The 14,079-nt window shown below is 34.6% G+C and overlaps 3 protein-coding genes and 1 long non-coding RNA gene across 10 annotated transcripts in view; 1 reads left to right on the top strand and 3 right to left on the bottom strand.

The window, feature by feature from the left end:
- The window catches only part of LOC139811940 (uncharacterized), a 40,761-nt gene extending 27,878 nt beyond the window's left edge, over positions 1 to 12,883 (top strand). For all 3 annotated transcript variants that reach the window (XR_011731778.1, XR_011731780.1, XR_011731779.1), the window contains exon 3: positions 12,743 to 12,883. This is a non-coding gene — a long non-coding RNA (uncharacterized lncRNA). The remainder of the gene's footprint in view (positions 1 to 12,742) is intronic.
- LOC139811939 (dynein beta chain, ciliary-like) lies at positions 4,587 to 6,312 on the bottom strand. The gene is made up of 5 exons (XM_071776471.1): positions 6,181 to 6,312; positions 5,739 to 5,972; positions 5,551 to 5,658; positions 5,083 to 5,302; positions 4,587 to 4,830 (listed from the first exon to the last, which is right to left on the bottom strand). Exons 1-5 carry the CDS (start codon positions 6,310 to 6,312, stop codon positions 4,673 to 4,675), a joined length of 852 nt encoding a protein of 283 aa, XP_071632572.1. The 3' UTR covers positions 4,587 to 4,672.
- LOC139811929 (serine protease snk) lies at positions 6,435 to 13,086 on the bottom strand. 4 transcript variants are annotated; one of them, XM_071776452.1, is made up of 6 exons: positions 12,969 to 13,086; positions 11,247 to 11,389; positions 9,345 to 9,545; positions 8,113 to 8,384; positions 7,409 to 7,704; positions 6,435 to 7,026 (listed from the first exon to the last, which is right to left on the bottom strand). In XM_071776452.1, exons 2-6 carry the CDS (start codon positions 11,332 to 11,334, stop codon positions 6,732 to 6,734), a joined length of 1,152 nt encoding a protein of 383 aa, XP_071632553.1. In that variant the 5' UTR covers positions 11,335 to 11,389; positions 12,969 to 13,086; the 3' UTR covers positions 6,435 to 6,731. The 4 variants fall into 4 exon arrangements, with proteins under 4 accessions (XP_071632553.1, XP_071632555.1, XP_071632552.1 ...); XM_071776454.1 differs by lacking the exon at positions 12,969 to 13,086 and adding an exon at positions 11,738 to 12,389 and having other exon boundaries at positions 9,345 to 9,542; XM_071776451.1 differs by lacking the exon at positions 12,969 to 13,086 and adding an exon at positions 11,738 to 12,376 and having other exon boundaries at positions 11,247 to 11,428.
- On the bottom strand, positions 12,885 to 13,955 carry Galla-1 (cytosolic iron-sulfur assembly component galla-1). 2 transcript variants are annotated; one of them, XM_071776468.1, is made up of 4 exons: positions 13,823 to 13,955; positions 13,625 to 13,751; positions 13,175 to 13,438; positions 12,885 to 13,086 (listed from the first exon to the last, which is right to left on the bottom strand). In XM_071776468.1, the coding sequence occupies exons 2-4, from the start codon at positions 13,701 to 13,703 to the stop codon at positions 12,986 to 12,988; spliced, it is 444 nt and encodes a 147-aa protein (XP_071632569.1). In that variant the 5' UTR covers positions 13,704 to 13,751; positions 13,823 to 13,955; the 3' UTR covers positions 12,885 to 12,985. The 2 variants fall into 2 exon arrangements, with proteins under 2 accessions (XP_071632569.1, XP_071632568.1); XM_071776467.1 differs by having other exon boundaries at positions 13,625 to 13,944.
- Positions 13,956 to 14,079: the final 124 nt, after the last annotated feature.

Below are 14,079 nucleotides of genomic sequence, written 5' to 3'. Positions count from 1 at the left end.
ATGATGTTTTCTTCTTCCGCTAAGTCGGCCTTGAAGAATTATATTGTGGTTAATGACGGAAGAATCGTAATATATGAGAGTGACAAAAAAAAAGACCAGGCTTTATATATATTAAGATGAAGTTCAAATTAGCTGAAAAATCAAGTTTTGTTATTTATTCGCATTTCAGTAGCGCAATTTATAATCTCCTCTTTTTAATTAATCGTTTCAACATAAATAATTAAGAAAGAATTATTTTATTTTTCAACACGCAATGTATGGTCGATAAGCGCCTATTATTGAGCACCCTATATACAATGACGTACTCCGTAGTGGTTTCGTTCCGTTGCAATGTCAGGATCTACGCGTGGTATTAAAGTTCCCATTCTCATAATATCAAGCAGCAGACGCTCGTAAAATGTATAGAAGCCCTCGGGATCGTCCGGATCCACCGCAGGACGAAAGACAATGTGGGGTGTCTCGAGTGACAGATGAATCTCGAAAAGAGGTGACACGTTACTTTCCGGATCAGTTTCATCCAGCAGATAACATATGCTGCGGCACATAGATACATATCGCGTGAAACAGTCGGATTTCATTATTAATTAGTGGTATCTAGAAAGTGATCAAATCAAAAAGAATTCTATATATATAAAAGCACGTTAATTTTTAATTTTTAGTTTTTACAATCTTCAGCATTCTCGAATTCTCAGAATTCGAGGATTTAATATAGAAGAAATATTTTGCTTAAATATATACAGTATATACTTATTCGATTAAGTGTCATCGATTAATGAACAATGTAAATAATGTGATAGTATTAATAATCAATTAACAGACATTGTATTAACATTAACTTTATGTAAATGTTTAATGAAACTCATTACCTAGTAGAAGCGGCTTGGATTAAAGCTTTTGATATCAAGTTGTCAACATAAACGAGATAAGGCTTCCATTTGATCATATTCTGAGCGATTTCCTCGTCCGTTAATGTTATTTCGGTTGTCGCCATCATTCGTTCGTTCTTTTTCGTTCCGACCACTTCATTTTCCACGCCATCGCGAACAATTATTCTTTCCTTTTCTTCATCAATTCTGATGATAAAGATAAAAAAATATTTTATGACAAGTACAAAAATTTTTTAATTATTAAATTTTATTGCTGCTTACGATTTAAGAAATTACACAAACAAGTTATGTATTCTAATATTAAGAAAGGATTGGTTGTCACACCTCAATCTACTCGGTGAAGTTTGCGATTCTTTTACATAATCTGTTATTTCTTCGAGTTCTTCAAATTCTTGCTTTTGCGTATCTATTCGCGCGTCTGTAACGAATATGTCATCATTTTATTTTTCGGCCAACTCATAGAACTTTAAAATTTGAAAAATTGTCTTTTGTCATATAAAAAAATTGAAAGTCTTTAGAAACAAGAAATAAATAAAAAAATTACTTTTGTCCAATTTAATCTCATCTTTCTCATACACTGAATCGGGTAGCAAATCGAAGAAAAGTTTATAATTTTCATCCAAGACTCGATTTAGCTCTCTACTAGCATGCTCGATCTGATTATATCTCTTTTGGAAATGCTCGTCACGTTCACTCACGGCGAGCAAATTCTCATCTTTAAAATCTTTGCGTTCTAATATCGGGGACATAGCCCACGAGTAAATTATACGCAACAACGTATTGATGTTTTCTTGAGCGTAAAAGATTCGCGAATGTAACTTTCGCACCAGACCCAGCAAATTATCGATATACTCTGGCACTTCTGTGAAACGAATCTTCGGTGTAGGTATGGTGAAACATTGATTTTATTTGTCTGTTTATATTATTGATTATTGTTGTGAAGCAAGAGAAAAAGTTATATATCTAAAGGTATCGCGGAGATGCCGCAAAGTTCTGAATTACAAAGATTTTAAAAATTTACTCATACGTTACTTTTGGTTTATTATTAGCAATAATATAATATCTAAATGTTTTTATATACAACACATGATCTGTCATAATTAAAAATTTCACCTGGAGAATTCCAATTATAGTTTTCCTGGCCAATGCGAATGACTTCGTCCACTTTTTCAATTTCGTGCTTCAATAATTCAAATTCCACGGGCAAAATATTATTCCTTATCCAATTGTACCTACCATTTTTGAATAAACGTATGCGGATCGAACTATTTCTAGTTATTTAATGATGCGTTTACTCACCATTGCACGAGCAAACTGAGACTGTAGGTACTCTCAAAAAAATACGGCGTTCTATAATATAATTGAATCGCTTCCTCGGTTAGGTCCGTTCTCTTCATAGTGATCATAAAACGAGTTTCTCGCAATAGAGCAGTCAGTTCCGGATCAAAGTTTAAATCGAGTAGCTTGTTTTCATGTATTGTTAATAAGCTTTTCGACAAATGAACGTTGCTTATATCGACTACCTTGTTGGCCCAGTCGGTGAATATTTTATGCTCCATCGCGTCCATGAGTGACTTATAAGGACACGACGTGCTTTTATTGACACAATTCAAGAATCGGACGAATACATTAGATATCATAAATGTTTTAATAATTATTTCAGATGATTTTTTTTTAATAACCACATTATCGTAAATAAATATATGTAGCTAACGGTAATCGTGTAGGGAGTGATACTTGATACATGTCATGAAACTTTATAAAATTAAGATATTACAGTAGAGAATGAGAGAAATATATCTACGTAAATAAATAAAAACATTGAAAAATAACTAATTGTGTAAAGTAAATGATGATATCCAACGTCGCTTTTTGCTTTCTTCTAGGGTTTATGAAATGTTACCTGCATTTGATCGTATTTTGGTTTGGTTTCACGTACTATTCTGAGGTTTATCAAAGGATGGTCAATTAATTTCGCACATTGCATCGGATAGTCTATCCGTTGGCGCAATTGCGTCAACGTACACAATGCGCCAGCAACATGTGGGAAATACTGATCGGTTTCAATCCATTCGTCCTCCTTATAATCTTTGAAGGTGCTGTCAAATATGACCTGGAAAAGGTAAATGGAGTGTCTGTCTAAGGCTCATCATCTATCATTACGGCTATATTATGTCTATTAAATATCAATATTGCAGCGCACTTTAATATCATCGAAATGTCTATGAATTCTTTGAAGCAATCTCTCGTAATTGTGCCATAATTGTGCCATAATGATTGGTCGATTGGCCATTGAGCCTAGAATCCATATTGCTTTAAAAATAATTTCAGTATTGTGACATTCAGAAAATGCTTGATCGAATATATTTGCCAGCTCTCTGTCAAACTCTTCTACCTACGGTAAATGAGTCGACAATGTTTTACATTGAAACGGTAATCTTACTAATTTATGAAAAGCAGTCATCATACAAAGCGTATAAAATACAAGTATCATATGACATATGATACGCGATTATCGCGCTTACCTTTACTAAAAAAGAATTAACGTGATCTGTGAATCGTATCTCTTCCGGCATCAGAATATCGTACTCTAATTCGGCAAATTCATTGTAAATTTTAACAAATTTTTCATGAATGTCATATATTTTCGAACACAATGTTTTCTTTTTTAAAATCGCGAATTCCATTCTTTCTAGCTTAAAATATTCTTGAGCCGTATCAAATAACATCTGACAAATAGTATGCAATAATTAATCATTTATAGATAAATTGTTTTGTGCTTAAAATAACAATCATATTTTTCTTACATTATATAAAAATGCATTTTTATTTTTTTTATTTTCAAATTTTGTATATATACCTAAGTGAGTGTGCGTGCAGTGAGTGATACACATACACATGTAACTATTAAAATTTTCAGATTAATTGACAAAAAAATTAAAAACAGTGTGAGAATCCAATTATGAAAAGCATAATTTAAAAAATGTTACATTTATTTTAAAAATCAGCATTACAAACTTTAATCTCTCCCAAACGTTTCTGAAAATTCATTATTCTTCCAAGCACCAATTCATCGTCAAAATTCCATGGAATTAGTTCGGTTGAATGCTTAAAGTAATTATCCAATTTACTTCGAAACGTTTCAAACATTTCTGTATAATAATTTAAAATATTTGTCACATGCACTAAACGTTTTAGACTATCCTCGATATCACCAGTAAACAAAGTACTCTGATCCAAATATTTCGTGGCCTGCGAAGAATATCTTGATTGCTCGAGTATCTCAATATAAAAATATCTATTTTTTTCTTACGTACCTCAGCAATTAGTAGATTAGATATTTCGGATAATAGCGTGATTATTCGCGTTGGGGTGCAATAATATTTTGAATTTGACCATATGAGGCACACGCAGTGCAATAATGGTTTCAATTTCGGCTGTATGTCTTGGAATTCGGTATTTTGTATGTCTTCGAAATGAGGTTCCAACGCTTTTAAGTAAGCGCATACATCGCGGGCTTCAATCACCGCTTTTAAGGGACGAATAAAAAATTTTTGTATTAAATTATGTAAATTAAATTAATTTGCAAAATTACGTAATTTTAGCGTGATTTCATGACGTGATTTTTGGAAGTTTATTAAAAAATTAATCAACTCTGCTTTTCCTTTAAAATAATTCATTAGAATAATGTAGCGACAATATATTACAGTAAGAAAAAGACGAAACGCCTAATCGACATAATTAATACTCGTTGTAGTATATCGTTCGATTAACGCTAGCAAGATCTAACCAGCGATAACGTCCTTCAACAGAGCCTTGAAACGCGGTGAGCAAGGGCTCTTGGTTAATTCTAGAATAGATGCCATCTTTTTCACTCGTAGGTCCCTCATTTGACTGTGAATAGATTCAACGTTTACAAGTCGTTGACTCCAAAAATCAATTTCTGCAAGTACATTGTTGAGGATTAACGTTTCTTCGATTCTCAATTCAATTTCTTAATTAATTAAATTTGGTTGAAAATCAGTAATTCGGGAAAATAAAAAATGTATTCTCATGTTTTTTTATGTATTGTATATTCCACATAAAAATATACTTATATTACATTTTAAGAAGTAACGTATATGAAAAAAATTGGTCTAATGTTTTGAATGTTACAAAACATTTGCTTTTAAATTTTGCTTAAATGCTGCAATACCTGCTTTTGGTAGCAACTGCTTATCATTTCTTGGGCTTTCTTCGTTTAGCGTATCACCGATTTGCGAGCACCATTTCGTTACGATGGTTTCTATATTGCTTTTTAAAGGAAGATCGACCTCGAACCCGCCACTCTGCTGCGCTTTCCATTCCGCCTCGAATATCTGTTCGATGCCCATTGGCATCGGTAGTAAAGTTTGTCCCATCATCTTACCTTTGACCTGAAAGAGATAAGGCATTTCTCGTCGATATTTTGACCGGTTGATGAGGACATTTTTGGTCCATTTCGAGATTTAACACTCACAGTCAGTTAATACCGTGAAGATTTGAAGAATATCTTTTAAGAAGAAATTTTTTTTATTAAGATAAAAGAAGTAAATTAAATTACATATTTTAGGATAGCAATAATACCTGTTGTGTGGATAAATATTACATCTTGTGAGTTAAGAGTTAAAACTACTTCTTGTACCTGGCATATCATATTGCGAAGATCGTAAACGTGCTTTTTCATGTCCTCGCCGATAACGCGTGGCCAACCCTTGTGGTTCTTCGGATTCGATAATATCGGTACATAAGCCTAGGCAGAACGTTCGCGTAAGGGTCAGTCCCTTTTCATGGACGCGAACGATATTTAATTCGAACGTGCAATCGCGCTACCTCCTCAACCAAGACGGATAGTTCCTCGATAGGTTTCGAAGCCATATCACCGGGTATAATGACATTCCTATAATTTTCTTTCGTGATCTCGACAGGGTCTTTTTTTATAAAATACGATGCCTTAACCCAACCTGTCGGTGGTATCTCGAGAAACGGCACTAACACACCAGCCGGATTTAGTTGTATTATCAGAATCATCTCCGACGGTGTATCGAAGAATTTCATAACCGTCTCCTGACATTTATATACAATACAAATAAAATAAAATAAGGGCTAAACGATTTATTTGTTTAACAAAAATTGATTTTGGATTGCTGTCGCACGAAGATAGAAAATTTCAGTTTGGATGGAGATATCTTAAATCGTGGTAATGAATGATATTTAAAAAAATTTGATTTTGTTAATTTGGGTTAAGGTTAAGATTTAGAGGAAAATATTGTACCTTGTATTCCTCGTTTGTTAACATCTTTACCCATTTGTCGAGTTTAATTTTTCTCGAAAGCACCAAATATTTATAGAGAAATTCAATACGATCATCCTCCTCCTTCTTCTCCTCATCTTTCTTATCAGCCATTTTATAGATTTACGAGAAAAATGTTCGTTATCCTCAACGCTATTCAACTGAACAATTTGAACGTTGCCGATTTGTTTTCACAGACAAGTTTTTTTTCAGAATAGAGAGAAAGAAAAACAAGCTGAATATTCACGTTTTATTGAAGCACGTATACATACAGAATGATATATATTATTTGAGAGAGCAGAATCATACGTATAAAAGTATAAAATTCGCTAAAGCGCATTTTGTAAGATATAAGGTATTGAAAAAATAAATGCTGCGTAGGCTGAGTGTACGAAAAGCTTCAGACTAGATATCGTAATAACGCCACTACTACCACAAGTCGCTTTAGAGTATCTAAATCGCGTCACGTCACGTCAATCATTGATCACTGCACGGAAAGTCTCGACACATCGAGTCGAAAACCGATCCATCTATCATTCGTCGATCATTTCCGGCCAGACTTCCTTCTCGATCCATTCCAGGAAGGAATATACCGCTGTATATACTCCCGGTATAGAACCTCCGCAATTTTGGCCGAAAGCCGTGATTCCCACAATGCTACAACCAGACTCGGTGAGCATTAACAAGGGCCCGCCGCTATCTCCGTGACAAGCGTCCGACCTTCTTGTGACGTTGGTATCCAATACGCACAGCATACTTTCGTCCAAACCGCGGGGTAACTTGCCGAAACCATTGAACGATTTCGCGCACGATTCCCTGTCTACGAGGCTGGAAATTGGAAATGGAGCATAATTTAAATAGTACGTAAATCGCGGGATGGTGTCTTGCGTTATACAAAGAAATATTTATAACAGATATACAAGAATATATGTACACGTATATTTCGTCAATCGTCAAAATTTTATTAATTAACTTTGGCTACGTACGTATCTATAAATAATTATACGTAAAGGTGATTTTTTTATCGCAAGATATGTACAAAACCGCAAAGATACTAGCTCGAAGTCAAATAAGAAATTTGGTTTTTAGTAAAAGAATTTCAGTAAACATATGTTTGAAAAGAGTTTTCCAAAGAGTTATTGCTAAAAAATTTTGCTAAAAATAGTAAAAATGTTATGTATTATGTTTTGTATTCTCGTTGTATTCTCACCTGAGACCCGGTGTCTTCATCAATTTGGTACTGCTGTCCTCGTCGAAGCTGGTAGCGCCCCAGCCAATCACGATAAACGTTAGGTTCGATCGTACATCCATGGAGTCTAAAGATTTCGTTTGGATACAGATCGGCCGTACGTTACTCGCCACGCGTACAGGCGTACTTAATTTCAAAATAGCCACGTCGTTGTAATTCACGCTGCGCTTATATTGCGGATGCGTTATTACGTTGCTTATGGGAATTCGTTGCGCATCGTCCCCAACGTTCTTCAGATCTTCGCTGCCGACTCTTACCTGTGAGAGCAAAGAAAATTTGCTATCCTAAGAACGATAGGCAAGATCTGTACATTTGATCATCGACAAAGACGGAAATTATATGTGTTATCAATTTCGTTTCTATATATATTCGCGAAATTTGAACTTGAATGTTCACTATCTGCGACATTTGTGCGTCAACTCCGATCGCATGAATTAATGATACTTAATTGATACTCTTTGCGTTTATCACTCGCGGAGAAAAATTGAAAAGACTTTTCGCCCGACTAAAATATTTTTATTTATAAGTATTTTGCGCGAATCTAAATTTAGTTTCTCTTATTTTTAACCTTTTCTCTTCTAAACGAAAGATTCGAATCGATCGCAGATATCGATAGTCAGTTCAAATATATCGCGACCTTGAACTTGGAGCTCGCTGTTACTTGCCTCTATCGGCACTTTCTCCTGTATATTATTGACGCAGTGAGCAGCGGTTAACACATATTGCGAGGAAATTAACGTGCCACCGCAGTTGTACTTGATAGCTTCCGAATTGTCGTCGTTCTTATCTTCGTTCTCGTACCCCAGAGCGACCATGTACGGGAATTCCCCGTGTTCGGTTTGCGTGCCGCCAAATATGTTGAACTGCACTTCAGCCGTAACCGTGCCCCTCCTCACCTTACCGTTGGCTCCAATCTCGTTCTCGTACTGGCGACATGCTAAAAATCCAAGCGCACCGACGTCCGTTAAAAACCATCTCTTTTGTATTTTAAATTAAAGAACACAATCAATCGATTAGTCTAACACCGTTAACGCGAAACCGACCTGTTCGGATCTAATATGGAACCGGAACCGGAACCGTAACCGTAACCGTAACCGTGACCGTAAAGCCATGAAGATTGTTACGTCACCGTGCGCGTCTCCACTTCAAGGCCGTTCATTATTTAAACGAGATTCTCGGAAACGATGATCGTGCAATTTGCGCACGCGCGCATGTTACTATAGGTACATGTACATACATTAAAACAGTGATAAATATATGATAAAAATTAAAATAGCTTTGTTGTTGACGTTTAAATGGACGCGTTTGTGTAAATACTTTGGTATTTCAGCAATATCTTAAAATCGTATACAAAGTGACATAAACACGCTATAGTGCATGACAAAACATATCGACGTTGGATTTTGTCTTCATTTGGATGAAGAAAATAAGAGCCATTATCAAAAGTTATAGCAGCTAGTTGAAAAACCTGTTTCTGAATAAAGATAGAATGTTAATCGATAGCGATTTCGTGGATGCGGAGTATAATTATCATTCGTCGATCGGCTTTCTCGTCGCTCGTCTCTCTCGTCTCTCGTCTCTTTATTATTTCAAAACAAAAAGATATCTCTCGGTCGAGTGGCACAGTAATTTGTAAAACCAAGCGATAGACTTTAGTTTGCGAAATGTATCCTAAATGTAGGGGTTGATTGGGCGTAAAAAAATAAAAACGAGTCAATTCATGAAATTTTAAGAGAATAATTTTTGCGCGTAACTCAGTCAGCACGAAATGCGTTGTAAATATCTGTAGAAATAAAATTCCGTCGCAATTCTTTAGTTTTCGGATCACCATAAAACGGTTATTCTACTATAAAAAAAAAAAAAAAAAAAAAAAACAGAAAAGGGACATCATATATACCTATCTCTGCTGGTCGAAGTCCTATTTTGTCCGTAATATTGAACTGACAACAAACTATTTCCGTGAAATCCTGGAAGCCGCAACGTCCCGTAGAATCCGAGCTTCTTTTACCTTCCTTTACTTCTTGCAGTCTGGATGGACATTCGTATATCTTTTTGCACACGCCTGGCCTGCCGTCCTCCGTTCTGCAGTAACTGCCTTCTGTGTGTCAACCAAAACGAGGTTACATTTCGATTTAATTGTAGGCGGGAAAGCCCATGAGGAAAAGCATGAGTCATTGAAAATAATCTAAACGCACGACCCACACTTTTACTCGGGTTTACATACTATTTTCGAATGATAGCATTTATTCGCACACAGGACGGTATAGTAATTTGAGAAAATCCTAAACTAGAAGGATAAAAGAAAGAGATAATATTATATACCTCCCTCCTTCCCCCCCCCCTCTCTCTCTCTCATTATATAGAAATATTTTTCTTTTATAGATTATTTAGCTTAAATAATTTGATCTCAAAAATTCAGATTTAAGTTTTATTTTGGAAAAATAATAAAATTATAAATCAAAATACTTTAAAGATTAAATATAACAAAAATGAGTCTTGTTTGTGATACATGAAATAAAATACATATATGTATATACAAGTTTCGTCTTTCTAGATTGCGAATTTTCACCATACGATTTAATGAAAACGATTTTCGCAATCGTGGTTGCGTAACAGATCGATAGACCAATCGATAAGCGTTGGAAAATTACGTACACACGACGACTTTTGTCGATCTTTCGTTTGAATTAATTACATGCAAGTACCGTGTCGCTGTGCGGTACTAGTAGTAGTAAAAGCATCATTGTATTTTACAGCAGCGGGGAAAAACAGTCACGTCACATACTTAGCCGTGAATGTTGTCCGCGAATGTTGTTCGCGACACCGCAACATTAATTGGAATCAGGGAATATTTTGTAGAACTTATTGTAGAATTGCATAAACTATAATTATAAATTCTCGATAATTAATGGTATTCTGTAATGAATTTGGAGTTTATTTTTATTCAACGAAACTGTCGAGACATCAACAAATTCCCAACGACTAAACAAGGAAGATATATAGTTTCATATATTTCGAGTTTCGGAAGAACGAACAAATATTAAACTTATATTTCTCGATTAATTCGAATTCTAATTCGAGAGTTAATTACAAAAATATCTAATATGAATTACTGGAATGTTATCCTTCATTTTTTCGAGAGAAAAATAGACTTTAATTAAGTGGCTCATAGAATCAGTTATCAAAATTAAGATTGAGTTAGTGGATATATCTCTAATATATTATAGAAAGCAAAGAAAAACTGTCGATAGTAAGCACTGGATCAACATCCAATTTGTCATTTCGATTTTGCGCATATCAACATTAGAATTGGAAAAGTGCGTTATCATATAACACGAGGTGTGAATCATATCGTTTTCATAATAGAAAATGAGTTAAGTAGGAAGTAAATATAAAAGCGTGTGTGTGTAGTTGCGATAACGATTCACCCCGAACTCCATATTATGACGTTTATCTAATCGTAACTTCGGCAGGTCAATAGCAGTTATATATTTTGCTAAAGTCGCTTCAATTTAATCGAATTATTCATAGTACTTCCCATAATGTAATAAAAACTCAATATCATCATAATATATCAGGATGTGTTAATCCTGGAACGCACGAGTTGTTTTCATCACGTTTTACTCGCAAACGGTAACAATAACGGTAATAACAGTAAGAAATTCTTGGTTGATATGTGTAAAAGCTCAGATATTTTTCGAACAAGTTTGAAAGAAAAATATTTCAAATAAAAATGTTTAATACTCTTATTAATATTTCTATTGGCTAAATGTATTTAATATTCACATATATTTTATACCGTAAAGTTCCTCTTGCATTGGTAAGCCATGCGTAAAAAACTTGAACAAAAGGACGATGAGAATCGAGAAGGGCAAGCTGAAGTCCATCTTGAGTACAGTGTACACGATGATTTATAACGTTGGACACATTTACTTGACTTGGCTAAAAAAAAGGATGTCCACATATATACCTGCAATCGATCTTAAAGAAAAATTGATTTACAATTTTTTAATTAAATTCCTAAAATCTAAATTTAAAAAATATATCATACCACATACACAATACACATATATAATATATAAATAATATTTTTAAACAGTTACATTTTGCATTTATACGATATTCATAGATTTATAAAAGTGTACAACTTAAAAATTTACTAAAATTAACTTAATAGATAGGAAGAAAAGATAAAGTTTGAAAATGTAACTATAAATACAAACTCAAGTTTTTAATTTAAATTACAGACTTTATATTTTTTAATGATAATAATTAATTAAAGATTCTTACAGAGGAATTTTTTCTTTGCACTTCAAGTGGTTCACTCCTTAAATAGATCGCTTATTTTCAAAGACATTCGATGATATTTTCTTCCAGAAACTTTAACTCTGACGATATAAGAGAGAAAAAAATATTTGTGCGCGATGCACTGCCCGATTCGCGGCTCGAGGCTCGAGACTGCTCGAGACTCGATTGACGACTCGACTGACGACTGACGCCACGCGATGCGAATGTGATCCGGTATAGTCATTGCAGAAGCGGTAGAAATGTGTAGAAGCACTGATGCCCGCATCAAAGCGGCAGCTTTGATCACTATCGTATATTGCGCGCAACGCGACGTTCCGCGAACGTTGCACGTGTGGTTTGCCCAATTTGTAATTATTCACTGTTCTCTACAGTGTAGTACATACAGCACGTATATTATATTACGCATGTAAAATGTCCATGCATCACGTGTGAATCGTGTGATGCATTCATTCGCGAGCATTCCCCTCTGCGACGCATTATTTAGAAGCGTCAGAATAGTGATTGATTAGTGAGAATTGGTTTTAAAAATAAGGAGCAGATATCGAGTACACTTTGTTAAAAATTATTTTATGCAAATTATATGTATCTCCTCTTTTATACTTTATTTGTAAAAGAAAATATTTTTTAAATTTTTCAAGAAATATTAATTTCTTTTACGATTTGTTTTTTTTAAATATATTTTTGGTACTTTATTCATATTTTAGTCATTTTAGTAGTTTACATTAATTATTAAATGTAATTTGATAAAAAAAATTAAAACAAAGTTATTTATTATTATAAGCATTAAAGAAAATTTTTTAAATATTACCAATGATACGAAATAATTAAATTGTTTTATTCTACTAGGCCTAATCGCTATTCTAATTTAGATCGTTCGTATATATTACGTGTAGAATTTCATGCCGACAAAATTTTTATTACTTTTCCGTAAGATGAATATTTCTGTAATTATATAATGGATTATAATTCTTCATCTCTCTTTTTCAGACATACATCTCTATTAGAAGAACGCAAGATTGCGATTATCAAGTACCAAAAATTTAATTTGCAATAATTGCAAATGATTTCTATTGAAAGCGCTTCATTGGAACTGTCCGCGAGATGAATTGGACTTAATTATACGCCAGTATACACAAAATACATTATTTATTTACACAATATAACGTACTAGATAAAAATTGTATTTCGAAAAAATTTCCGAAAGGAGTAGTACCTATATATCACGAAACGCTAATAATCCTCTTCTAGGATGCATTTTTCCACCAGTTCCCGTAAGTTTGGATTTTCCATCGCAGCCGCTATACGTTCCTTGTCATTAATTTGTTTATTAACTGTAAATTAATAAGTAATTTAATTAAAAACAAGAGCTATGTGTGTTTCAGTGCTGAAGGAAGAAAACTGAAGGAGATGCATACGTACTTTCCTGTTCAGTGGAATGTGCACCTTTCTTGATATAGATATCTAATTTAAATAACGCCGATAAATGACGTTCTAATTTAATGCGGATGCATAATCCTATGAGGGTTGCCAATGAACAGTGAGGCACTGTAGGATTAAACTCAACACGAATCACAGAAACTCCTGCAGGCGTGCTGTGGCAAACTTTTATGCAATCTTCGTAGACAACGTCCAATTGCTCCAAGGTTTGTGGTTTCTCAGGATCCTTGATCGTCCTTAATAAATCTGAAAAGCAACGAAACATTGTCGAGTGAATATACAGAATCGACAGAATCTGCACCTGAAAAATGTCAGTAATTGATCGAGCGTTTTAATAAGCTTAACAATAAGGAACAAGACAATTTGCAAATGTCGCGCACCGTCTCTCTGACATTGGCGCGATACAAGACACAAATAGAGCGCAAAACTTGCCGTAAACGGATTCTTTTAATTCGGTATCCGTCTTTAACATTTGATTATTCGTTGTCAAGAGATCCTCTGCCGTTCCCATGACTGCCTCCGGCAGTATACCATCCTTTATCTTTCCGCCAATTGATAACTTTCGGAAAAAGGATAGCATGTTTATTAACGATAATAACAAGAAAAACATAACAGCATGGTGTGAATTACGTCATCTGCATTCGCGGAGACGAGCGACGAAAGACGTCAGCGAGGATAACGCGACATTCGGAATATCATATGGCTAATGGCGTTGTGTTACACTCTTGACTCTTGGTTAGGGTCCAGGCCGTCCAGGGTCGCTGAGGGTCGCCAAGTCATCCAACATTTTCGTATTTTATAAATTCCCCAGAAGTCTCCAAGTTTTGTTTTGCAATCTTGCCATCCTACGTCTGCGCCTGCGCGGCAACTCAATGTTTTCGTTTCTT

Source organism: Temnothorax longispinosus, chromosome 4, assembly GCF_030848805.1.
Source record: "Temnothorax longispinosus isolate EJ_2023e chromosome 4, Tlon_JGU_v1, whole genome shotgun sequence".
Lineage (NCBI taxonomy): Eukaryota > Metazoa > Arthropoda > Insecta > Hymenoptera > Formicidae > Temnothorax > Temnothorax longispinosus.
Note: the sequence above shows the minus strand (reverse complement) of the source record. Positions and strands in the feature narration are given on the sequence as shown.